The sequence below is a fragment of the Mustela nigripes genome, chromosome 18 (assembly GCF_022355385.1).
Source record: "Mustela nigripes isolate SB6536 chromosome 18, MUSNIG.SB6536, whole genome shotgun sequence".
Taxonomy (NCBI): Eukaryota; Metazoa; Chordata; class Mammalia; order Carnivora; family Mustelidae; genus Mustela; species Mustela nigripes.
Window position 1 is genome coordinate 23,211,907 of NC_081574.1, and position 13,091 is coordinate 23,224,997.

The 13,091-nt window shown below is 40.7% G+C and overlaps 1 protein-coding gene across 7 annotated transcripts in view; it reads right to left on the reverse strand.

Annotated features, from left to right (window-relative positions):
- The window catches only part of MTUS1 (microtubule associated scaffold protein 1), a 168,970-nt gene that overhangs the window by 27,678 nt on the left and 128,201 nt on the right, over window positions 1–13,091 (reverse strand). For 6 of the 7 annotated variants that reach the window (XM_059384386.1, XM_059384389.1, XM_059384388.1 and 3 more), the window contains one exon: window positions 8,030–8,244. In XM_059384386.1, coding sequence (XP_059240369.1) covers window positions 8,030–8,244 — 215 coding nt within the window. Of the gene's footprint in view, window positions 1–604; window positions 711–8,029; window positions 8,245–13,091 lie in introns of those variants that run through there. The other variant, XM_059384392.1, reaches the window with a different exon arrangement.

Here is a 13,091-nt window from a genome sequence, read left to right on the forward strand (position 1 = left end):
AAAAAAAAAAAAAAAAAAAAAAAAAAAAAAAGTTTTGTTGCAAGGTCAATCCTTCTAAAAGGGACATACAACTTTGTTATAAGGCTACAGCCAAAAACAATCCTTCAAAAAGACAAAATTAGATTAATTTTACTCAGCTCTGCATTAGTTTTCTAAGGATTATTAAATTTGGGATCAGCTACAATTGTAAGGCGACGTTAGAGAAACAAATCAAAGAGAGTCAGGCAACTGTTTCAGTATCAAAAAAGCTATTATTTATACTGCAAAGAAAAACAATTTCCAAGTTCCCAGCAACTCAACGAGATCACACACACGCGCACGCATGCCCCCCTCCCCCCCACAAATACAGCGATAGTTTCTTAAAAGGTAGATACCCCACCACCAGGGATTAACTTAGGAAAAGGCAGAATTCAAAGCCGTCACTAGATCACCCCGGACGGAGCTCCGGCGGCATCCTGCTTCCACTACTGCAGAGATCATGAGACCCGTCTTCTGCAGGCAGGAGCTGCTTGCCACTCACAGCATCCCCCCACTAGTTCCAGACCACCTCTGCCTCGGTCCCTGATACTCTTCCAGAAACGCACTAGAAGCAAATACTAATTACCCTTGTTGCTGCACATGGAGGATAGAGGCACATTTTGCTGCTGGAGCAGCCCATTTTCCAGCTTCTGTCTCCAACTGTCCCCACCCCCCGCACTGTCCAAGAAGTGCACAGGTGGCCACACCACCCACCAGTCGGGTCTGCCTACATTCAAAGCTCTATCGGGAGGAGCGCCATTGGTCCTCGGTTAGCCTTACTTCGCGTCCTGCAGGTTACCGTATGCCTCTCTCCTGGCAGAAGCTGATTCTGCAGCTTCTGCCTTTGGCACAAGCAGCCTGTGATTACTTAAAGCCACAGCCCTTCATTTATGAAAAACGAGAGCCAGACATTAGACTGATCGATGGCCACTTACTTAAATATCAGCTGCTAGTGGAAAGAAAAACGGACCTTCTCTGCCTGGATAATGGAGTTATTTTTAGATTTGTGAGCCTTTTTAGTCCCCCCTCTTTAATTGAGGTCATTAGATTATCACACTTATCAAGAGAAACGAAAAACTTGCTCTCCGAAACCTGTATACCGAAGAAGCCTATGAACTAGGTGAAGAAACATCCAAGTGTGCGTTTTGTGATTTACCACTTAAAATGACATTATCATGAAACGGATGGTGCTTGCCGCGAAATTTAATCTCAATGCTTAGAACATGGTCCACTGGTGTTAAAGGGCAAGTGTGAAATGCTGACTGGGGACTTGGAGAGCAGACATCATCCAAAGCTTTTTTTGCTTTGTGGTGGTCTCTCAGTAAAAGAGCTGAGAACTTAAGGAACAACGTGCTGACACGGTCATATGGACAGTTAACAGTGACTGCGATTTCAGGACATGTCTTCATTGAGTATGTTTTGCCGTTAATGGATTCTAAATCCTTGATTTTTTTTTTAAAGATTTTATTTATTTCTTTACTAGAAATCACAAGTAGGCAGAGAGGCAGGCAGAGAGAGGGTAGGAGGCAGGCTCCCCGCCAAGCAGAGAGCCCGATGCAGGGCTTGATCCCAGGACTCTGGGATCATGACCTGAGCCGAAGGCAGAGGCTTTAACCCACTGAGCCACCCAGGCACCCCTAAATGCTTGATTTTAAAGTGCAGTATTAAGCTGTTCTGAAATCACAAATCAGTGAGTCCAGGTTTTTAAAAAATGAACAAGTCATGAGTTTTCTGATATTAGAAATTAAGCCTTGAGGAAAATCAACCTGGATAAAACTGGGGGGGAAGCACATAAAAATACATATATCACATGCTTCTCCTTTATGCCATGAATTTAAGCCTTAATTTTGTTTGCTTAGCAATTTAGTTCAAGTAAGTAATAGCAAGCTTTGTCACTCCATGTCAAAAAACCCTAAAGCTTAATAGCCACAAGCAATCCTGCAAAACATTCAGGACTTACTTAAAATTCACTTTCTAAGAGTAGTTAAATTGCTAGTAGAAGGCAAAACTGGCAAGAAATTAAATTACTTTTCAAACTTTCCTAAATGTGCTAAGTGAGGACTGAAAAACTAAGCTGATGTACAGTTCCCAGGAGTAATGTTGTGGAAATGCTTACATCCTAGCAGAGATATGCCACCTGATGCCTTGGTTTCTTAAAGAGATTTCGGGGACAGGGAATTTCAGTCCATGTGAACACCTCCCCCAACTCCCACACTCTACCTTCCTTACTCAATGCCCAGAAGCCACTGATGTCTTCCAAGCTCTGTCAATCCGAGTACACAGAGACAGGAAGGCTGTGAGGTCACCAGCCAGTCTCTTGTCTAAATGAGTTGTTCCAAAGTTAGTCAGTTCTAATGAGTCTTGAATCTACCACACTTTCTCTATTAATGCCACCTCCACCGCAGTCCTGATCTCCACCAAGTCATTCCTGCACTAGTGAGAGCAAGCCTCCACACGACCTCGCAGAGGGCTGCTAGGTTCATGTCCCATATTCTTTGTACACACAAATGCCCTCACTCGAAGAGTATTCCATGGGATATGTGAAAAAGAAACTTTACCCTAGTTCTAAGAACCACGATCTTCCAGTCCTGGTTTAGACTCTAATTCCTTCCTTGTTCTGTTCAAGTCACACTTGCCATGTGTCCCACTTTCACAATCTGGAAAGCGTGGTCTTCACCTGACCCATTATAGAAACCTCAGCGTCAATCACTGTTACCATCTCCTTTCCCTCAAAGCCTAGATTAGACATTTATCTTTCCAAATTGGTTGGCAAGTTATTGCTATGAACCAATTAATCAAGGACCATTCCAGATGTTGGGTGAAACATGAAAGAAATTTAAGACATGATTCTTGCCCTCAAGAAGCTAGGAACCGGGGTGCCTTGGTGGCTCAGCTGGTTATTGTCTGCCTTTGGCTGAGGTTATGATCCCCAGATCCTGGGACTGAGCCCCGTATCAGGCCCCCTGCTCAGTGGGGAGTCTGCCTCTCCCTCTCCCCCACTCATTCTCTCTCAATTAAATAATTTTTTTTAAAGATTTTATTTATTTATTTGACAGAAAGAGATTGCAAGTAGGCAGAGAGGCAGGCAAAGAGAGAGGAGGAAGCAGGCTCCCGGGGAGCAGAGAGCCCGATGCGAGACTCGATCCCCGGGATCATGACCTGGGCCGAAGGCAGAGGCTTTAACCCACTGAGCCACCCAGGCGCCCCTCCCTGATTTTTAAAAAGAAAAGCAGCTTGGGACCTAGGTAGGTCTAAAATGCTCATGCTCAATTGTTCAGTCATTACTCAAGGCAGATGACCTCATCTGGGGGGAAGCAGTACAGGATAATGGAAAAACCAAGGGCTTTAAAAAAAAATCCTATGTGAAATGCCAACTGCAGTGTCCACACCATAGTCCGTGTCAGTTTCTGCCTGACTCTCTTTGGGAACTTGCCCTTTAAGATACCTATCTTTTACTGGTAGATGATAAAAACGCATTTTGTCACTCTGATACTGATTACCCGTTTCTTTTTATTCAGCTGCTCCTAAATCAGTGTTTCTGTCCTAGATGAGAAACTCTTTATAGTCTAGGTAACAAGTTTATTTAATCCTCTTTGTATTTTGACACGCAGAATTCCACACAATATGAATAAAGAGGGAGGCAGGTATCTGGATAGAAATATGCTTTTCTACGCGTGTGTTAAATGTATGAAGTGTTCCAAGGAAAAATTGGATTCACTATAATTTAATTAGGAGTCCCCTGGATACAGGCACTTAAGCTCTGGCTGCCGTCCCATCAGGGGGCCTGAATCTGTTAGCTGTTGAGAAGCATCCACAGCACAGTGGGTTTTGCAGAAAAGAGCCCTGTCGGATGGCTCAGATGTGTGCGGTCTCTGACCTTCTCCCCACCACTCACATGATGAATCATGTCCACTCTATTTTGCTCTGAGACATTTTTACATATAGTAGACTGCTAGTGTCTTATCTGGGTACTACTTTAGGTTGGATTTCACACTGGCTGTTTGTACAGAACATTGCACAACTACGCAAGGAAAAACCGAGGTTGGGAACAAACTAAAACCAGCAACAGTGTGTCCTCCAGGAAACAAAGTGTGGTGTTAGTTTCCAGATTGATGAGGCCCTTATAGAACTTTTATAATGAACTATCATCATTAGATTTGCAACAAAAGGATAAGTCATAGTTCTAGGATTCCCTATAATCAATCCTTCTTATTCACACTCTAATGCTCTAAAACCATTTAGAAAAACTTAGCAATAAGATATGTATGTATATAGATCAGTTGACATCTACCATCCATATCTACCTACGTGTACATCAATCCGTCAATCACTTCTATAATGGTATGAGAGAACCAAAGGGTTAAGAGGAAAATTGTTCTGAAGAATTACTTAACTTTTCCCCTGGTTATGTCTTTCTTTGCTGTTTTATAACAGTGTCCTATACACATTAGGCAATCAGTAAATATTTGCTGATTGGTTTTAAAGAGCAAAGAACATTCACATAACGACTTTAGATGTTCGTCTTTACACCTGGGACTCCATCTTCCCCATTCATTTGTTCGTTCAGGTACAAATGACACGTCTGTTACGTATAAAGCCCTGCCATAGCTGCTGGGGTGGGTTCCTAAGAAGGAACTAGACACAGATCCTGTTCTCAGTGAGCTTCTGGTCTTAAAAAGCAGAACGAGTGCAGATGGTTACCTGTAATATAAGGGAGAGAGTGACAGAGAAATCTAAGTGCTCCTAGAATCCAGAAGGTAGACTGAACACAGAGCTAGAAGGACTATGAAATAAAAGAGGGAGGTTGTTTTGTTTTGAAGATTTATTTATTTTAGGGAGAGAGAATGTGTGTGTGTGTGTGTGTGTGCGCGCGCGTGCAAGCAGGGGGAAGGACAGAGGGAGAGAATCCTCAAGCTGACTGTCCTGCTAAACACTGAGCCAGATGCAGGGCTGAGTCCCTGATCCCGAGATCATGACCTGTGCCAAAACCAAGAGCCAAATGCTCAACAGACTGAGCCACCCAGGTGCCGCTAAAAGAGGGAGCTTTTGAGCTGAATTTTAATAAATTGAGTGGAGTCACAATTACATGGGCATTAAAACCTTTAAAGGCAGGTGCAAGAGGAAATTCCCGTACAGTGAAAGTATCCCGGAAACTCAGAAAGAGTTTGCCCTGTTGTTGACTGACAAAATATCTGTCACCGCGTCCAATCGAGGGAGGTTTTTCCTCTAGTGTTCCATCTACTCCTTCTCCCACTGAGCATCTCACAGTGTTTGGTTTGTGTTTGCGGGCGAAGCTGTGTGGGAAAAGAGGATCTTGAAACCCCAGGAGCATGCCGACTGTGGAAGGTTCATGCCACATGAGGGATTTAGGAACCAAAGGAAGAACAGATATGGGTCTCTCATCTCACATCCACTTCTGGGCCTTTCCTCACCGAGGACCACGGAAAGCAGGCCTGCCTGATCTATATAACTTGCATTTTCTACGTGGCTGTTTGTATAATGAATCCATGTGAATCCCATGTAGGTAGTGATGGGATGCTACTCTAAGAGCTGAACATGTAGGGATATTAGGGAGACGGGCAGTAGCCCAGTAATGGTATTTGAACCGAGGATGAAAAAGCACAGAAGTTCATAGGCGATTTTGAGTTCCTAGTGTCTTAGACCCAGACGCAAGTCCTGGTCTTCCTCTATCTGTCTGCTGATAGTCAAGTTACTTAATAGCTCTATGCCTCCATTTTCTTCCTAGTAAATTCCAACTGGTGTCTTTGGATAACACTTAATGTCTAGAACTTCCTAAATATTCAACAAACATTACATCCCTCTTACTTCCCCTCCACCTCACTAAGTACAAAGCAGGAGCAGAGAGGCAGTGAAGTAAGGCTAAAAAGGCAGCTCGTGCCAGATTATAGTCTTATATTTCAAGTTACACCCCAGAGTCATCCAGAGGAAGTAGAATGTGAGTCATGTATGTAATTTTAGTTTCCTAGTAGCCACATTTCTTAAAAGTTTGTAAGATTAAATGTTAATGTATTTTCTTTAACCCAGTATATCAACACAGTATCATTTCAAAATTATTCACAAAGTATCTTACACCCTTTAGTTTGTTCCCAACCTCTTTGAAATCCATGCGTATATTTTAACGCTTGTCTGCGTATCTTAATTTAGCCTTACTGTACTTTAAGTACTTGGTGGCTTCATAAAGCTAGTAGCTGCCATGTTGGACAGGTAGGCTGTAGACAATGGAGAAACCACTGAAGGTTTTAATCAGTACAGTGGAATGCTTTGGAAAGATGAATCTGTTAGCAGTGCTTGGAATAGATTATAGTGAAGTGAGTGCAGGCCTAAAGACTAAATAAGAAGTTATCATAATCTATTGGACAGGTATCCGGAGTCCAAACAAGGCTGGAATCAGTATGAACGGAAAAGGGGGAGCAACACTGTGGGAGGAGGGCTCACGGCACTTGACTCATCTCACATGGGAGTTGAATGAGGGGTTCATTAGGCTAGATATAGTAAAACAAAGTAATTGGTTTATCACAAAATAGACAAACTAATTGTTTCCGACATTTGATATTATATCATTTCCAATTTAGCTTACTTGGTTGAATAAGCCAGCTTTCCAATTCCTTCCTTACATATTAAAGAGAAACAGAAGGGCTATATACTACTGTAAATAAAAACTAGGTAAATGGGGCGCCTGGGTGGCTCAGTGGGTTAAAGTCTCTGCCTTCGGCTCAGGTCATGATCTCAGGGTCCTGGGATGGAGCCCCGCATTGGGCTCTCTGCTCAGCAGGGAGCCTGCTTCCCTGCCCCCTCCCCTCTCTGCCTGCCTCTCTGCCTACTTGTGATCTCTCTCTGTCAAATAAATAAATAAAATGTTTAAAAAAAATGTTTCTGGACAAAGCTGTAAAATGTTCAAGTATTGATCTTAACTGTCTATTAGCGTGGTCACTTGCAAAGGCACAGACCAAGAGCCTCGCTCCCCGGCCCCAGGCTGGCAACTCTATCACCGTAGCTCTATAGGCAATGAACATAGGTTTGTTGGGTTGAGCTGAACTCCAGAATAAGCAAATGGAATGGTTTTTTTCTTGAGATGTTATGTGATACCCATCCTTTTAGACTGTGATTTTAAAATATTTTAAATATTTTAAAAGCCTGGGTAGCCCAGTGGGTTAAGCAACTGACTCTTGATTTCAGGTTAGGTCATGATCTTACGGTCACAAGATAGAGCAAGCCTTGGGTCGGGCTCCTTGCTCATCAGGGATCTGCTTGAGATTCTATCCTTCTGCTCTTTCCCCCAGCTAAAGCACGTGTGCGCTCTCTCTCTCAAATAAATAAATCTTTAGAAAAAAAAATCTAAAGAACTCAAATATAATCCTATCCCAGGGCTCCCCCCTTAGGCACCTGCAGTTTTTGTTGCTAGGCCAGTAGCATCCGTTCCCAGAAGCTTGGTCTTCTCAATGAATTCTAACTAGTCCCTGAGCTAACATCCTTGAAGAATGTCAGGGAAGAATAAGGAAGCAAAGAAAATCTGTTTTGCATTTGTCGTACCACAAACTATTTTAGGAATGGACGGAAATTCTCAAGAGTCCCCAGACTCATACTGTGAGTTACCTCGGAAGTGTTCTTTAACCCACAAATAAAATCAATCTCTTTTTTCAAAGCATTAAACTAAAGGTAATATGGAAAGCTGTGTACAGTTAGACAAAAAAATACAGTGCAAAAATGATAATGCCAATATAGGCCGGAGATGGATATAACGATTATCTCATGCCATGGTTGGTCTAAGGGATTCTGGAAACGAAAAGAAAGTAGTAGAAATGTTTCAATCCCAAAGTTATAGAGAGGGACTCAGGTACCAAGCGAGGTGACAAAGCATAATTGGGTGAATTCTACCTGCTTGTACCATTCATCAGCTGGAAAGTATTCCCAAGACGAGAGCATGAACACTGCCCCCCTCCTGCTCCCCTCACCTCGATGAGAAAGACTGTTAGAAGGCAGACATCCTTACCTCAGAGAGCAGATGCTGAATCACAACTGTTAATGCTTCAAACTTGGTATTACCACAGGAAAGAAGCTGCTTGAGCTGCAGGATAAATCCACTTTGCTTCTCACATTTTGTTTTATACTGCGCCAACTCAAGCGTTTTTTCAGAGGAGAGCACATCTGGAGAGGTCTGTGTCTGGATACACAAACTTCTGGGATTCTTTTGCCTGCCCTTTTCAACTGTAAAAGAATAAGTATACACAGGAAAATAAGTGATTTTTTATAATCACTACCATCTGGGTTCAAAGACAACTAGATAAGCCACAAGAATGCATTTAAGCTATGTTTATATAAGGAAAGCATATGGATCAAAGCAGGAATTAATCAAGTATCTAGATGTTTGGAATTTATAAACACAGACAATATCTTTAGCTCTGGGTTTGAAGAGATTTACATGGGGCAGAGAATTATGTATGCGAAACAAATAGATTTAGCAATCCAGAAACATGGGAATTACATGCAAAATAATATTCACATCATAGTTTCTAATTTTCTTGGTAAATTGGTACAGTAACGTGACTATGACAAGTCCTCTGACTCTGTATTCCGATCCCATATGCGGAGAGAAATATGTAAGTGATTGGACTTTCAATGCCCTCCCTCCTCGTACACATCTTCTACAAACTTCTCATCCTTTCCTGCTGATGGCCTGGTCATTAAAAAGATTTATACTGCTGATGAGTCATTTCCTAATCTCTAGTAAATCATTGCATATACTGAAAATCTACATTGTCCCCCTTAAGTTCACTGTTAAAAGGACTATACTCTTGACTATCCTTTTCTGTTTTCTATGAAACACAAGCTTTATTGTTTCTCCCCTCTCCAAGTACTAATAATGGCCTATGTATTTTGTTTAAGCTCATGCTAATACTCCAAATCCAACTACGATGCTTTGCTAAGTGATTATTCACTTTCTATGCCACGGTGTCCTGGGAATTACTCTATTTTAAATGAAAAACTGTTCAGTGTTGGAACTACTCCAAATGTCTCAGTCACTTTAAATATCAAACGGAATTGGAAGAACACAAAACACGCTGCTTAGCTTCTCAAAATAATTGGGCCAAGTAATCAAAACAAAACTAAATCTGAAATAAAGATACAAGAAACTAAAAAAAAAAAAAAGAATGTTCCCTTGTTTCAGAAGCGTTCCCTACGACATTCACGTTCTGTGATAACAACCAACCTAAGAAAATTTTATAGATAGGAATTATTTTCTTCAATTTTTCAGGGGGAGGAAAACCAGAGTAATTTCTTGAAGGAGAATAAATAAACCTCAGCATTCATGCTCTAAGAACCAATGACAAAAAACACTCCATATATTCTTTTAGAAAAAAGGCAGGGGTGGAGGCTCTCATTTTCTATGGTACTTCCTATGGTTCAACAATTAAAATTTGCATTAATACTGGATAATTCAGGGGCACCTGGGTGGCTCAGTGGGTTAAAGCCTCTGCCTTCGGCTCCGGTCATGATCCCAGGGTCCTGGGATCGAGCCCCGCATCGGGCTCTCTGCTCAGCAGGGAGCCTGCTTCCTCCTCTCTCTCTCTGCCTACTTGTGATCTCTGTCTGTCAAATAAATAAATAAAATCTAAAAAAAAAAAATACTTGATAATTCACTGTTCTAAAATGACTAAACTATCTTCTATGTTTCAAAAAGACTTCAAGGGGAAAGTATTTGTCCATTAGTCTTTCTTAGTAATCATCAATAACTGTTTAGCACTAACCGCCATTTCCAAAGCAGATGAAGAAAGCAACCAAGTTCATAGTCATAGTATTAAAGTCCTGAAAGGAGAACTTTATGATAGACTCACATATTAATGAATTAATGAAAACTATTTCACAGTTTGTCAAAGTATCTGAAATTAGTATTCCTTTATTTCATGTCATTTCCTAAAAGGTCCTTAGGAGCTCTATTTCTCACGTAACATGTAATGATTACATAGCGTCTTCCTGCTCACTGAGTATTCTCCCTTTTCCTCTCTTTCACCCACTTAGTAACTCTCCATAGGGAGAGCGAGGCTCCAGAGTGGGAAGGACCTTGCCCATGCACAGATGGCACCTATGGGGCAGATTCAAAGTCAGAACCGAGGCCTCCAACACCCATTCTCTACCGCTGCGACCCACCTTGGAAAGTGGAGATCGGGTGGAGATGTAACAGAAAACTAAAAACAATCATTTATGCAGTAATTGTAGTAAAATGTTACTTTATGCTTATCAGGCCTGTGTAGATAAACATCTGTGTTTTATATAAGTTTACACAAACTTATATAAGTATAGTTTTATATAATTTTATACAAACAGAACAGCCAAAAACAGCTTTCAACCCTTTGACCATCTAGAATTTCCTGTAACATACTGCAGATATAAATTCATTCTCCTGACATAATTGCTGTATGTCCTACCAATACTTACTGAAATATTCATTTATTTACTGCTAGATTGCTTTGAGTTTATCATTCCTTGAATCCCTTAACGATGTTTGACTCTCTAGAATTTCTATGCTAATTAAATATCAGAGTTTTAAAACTGTTAGATTACAATTTAAAAAATCTGAGATGTAAATATTTTATTCTAACATTTTTGAAGAAAGCATTCTTTAAAATTCTTGCCTACTGAGACTTCCAAATGAATTTCACTGGTCAAGTTCTAGTACATTACGTCATATGGAGATAAATTTAATTTATTAAACATTGTTTTTCCACCTTCAGGTTCAAAATACAGGTACTCCTTTTGTAGCACCAGATTTTATGTTTTTCTTCAAATTATTTCTTATTCCAAAGTTAAGCAATAGCTACATATAATGTTTGGTTTCTTTATAAACTAAATTTCTTTCACCATATTACATTTTTACAATTTACTATACTTAAAGTATTTCCTAGTAATATTGTTTGGATAAATTACTTGATATTGCTTATCTTTTTTCCTTATTAGATGGTTAATTCCATCACTAACATTATTTTAAAGGAAACAGCTTTATTTTTCTCTCGGTGTGAGATTAGCTGTGTTTCTCAGTATACATAGATTTTAAAATAAAACATCTACATCATGTGAAGAATCTGTCCATACTGTTTTTGAAGTGTTTAGGAAATACAGGTTGGATTTGCTGATTCTATATTAGGCCTCTGAAACCATCATGGTTTTCGGTAGCTTCTATTTCATTTAATCCATTTTGTAAAAGGCTCTTCCTAAGCCACAGTGGCTTCAAATTCCTAAGACCTATTCTTTTCTTTAATTAAAAAACTTTATCATCCGATATGTAATCCCTCCCCATTTTTTTGAGGTATAACTGACATTTAATATTATATTAGTTTCAGATGTGTACATAATGATTCACTTTTTTATATACTGGGGAATGATCACCCTAATAGTCTAGTTAACATGTTAGCACACGTGGCTACCTTTGTTTTTTTCTTATGAGAACTTTAAAGTTCTCCTCTCTTAACAAGTTTTAAATACACAATACAGTATGATCAACTCTAGTCCTATGCTGTACATTACAGTCCCATGACCTGCTTATTTTATAACGGGAAGTTTTGGTTCCTTCTGACCCTGCTCACCCATTTCACAACCCCGTCTCACCCCTGAAAACAAACTTCATTTTTCTCAGATATGTCAGTCCGACAGTGTAAGCTGCTCCCCAGTTTGCTGCTGAGGATTCGGATGACTTAACGTCCACAAGCGAGATTGGCGACTCTACCTTTCCTTTATTATATTTTGGTTGCTTTAGCTTTTCGTAACAAAGTGTCATCGGTGCTTACAGAAGTCCTATTCTCCATATTCTTCTGGAACTGTTAACTGTGTCAGGACACATATACTCTCTGGAAGTTTTCGAAAGCTCTCTAGGACCCAACGCTGTATTAGGAATGCTGCTAAGATCACTCTAGAATGAATGTTAAGTAGTTTTTGTTAAGGTACACCCCGGAAAACAACCGCTGGAGTCTAACCACACCCCAGTTGTGCAAGGCGCTTGGTGCTTAGCTGCTTTTCGTCTGTGCATTGCCTGGTTACTGTCTCACCGGCAGCTGCCGGGCTAAGGTGCGAACTCTTGCCAGGGAAGCGGGGGATGGACGGCACCTGCGCTCCAGTAAAAGCCAGTGCCCACATGACAGCTGCCTCTTCCCTCAGGCTTTCGTCACCGCTGGAGGACCGGCGTTTCAAGAGTTGGGGAACCCCTCGAATGGGCATGAGCTCATACTGATCCAGCCACGAAGACCTCAAAAGGGTGTTATACATAAGCAATGAATCTTGCTTATGTATAACACCCTTTTGAGGTGCTTGTCCCTGTGTCCCCTTTTTGAACACGAAGACCTCAAATGCCAACACTGCTCCGCCTCAGGTAGTGGCTGAAATTGTCAAACTTGTACATCACGAGGGTTTTCCAAGCAACCCACCGAGAATCTCAAGCAAACATTTAAGAAACAATTCAGGTCAAGTCTGTCTGCCTAACTTTATACACTCAAACTGATGTTTAAGAACAATAAAAGCTTAGTGATAAGCCTTCTCTGACACATGCTAGCATCACCCGTTGAATTCATAGCTGGTCAGCAAGAATCTATCCTACTGAGAAGCCTACGCAGGCAAACAACGACATTAACTGAAGGACTCCCACCGCAAACTTGACGAGATCAAAACACAGCCGAAACGTCCAGATAGAAGACTGGTTAAACAAACTTATGGTACAGTCATATAGTGAAATATCACAGCTGTAACAGAAGTAGGGCACACTCTGTGGTAAATGAGAAAACCATAGTAAAGAGGACTGTAGACAGAATGCTCTGCTGTGTGATGATGAAAATATAAGAGCACATCTTCTATTTTGCTTATAAATTCATAACAAAATTATTCCATAATACACATACAAGTACTAACAATGTCTACCTTTTCAAAAAGAGAATAGGAACCAGAGAGGTATAAGATGTTCTGATATATTCTCCTTTCTTTTTAATCATGGTGTAAAAATACCACCTTTTCAAAATTAAAGAGTATTTTTTTTTTTAAGGTGGCTAAATTGGGGGCGTCCGAGTGGCTCA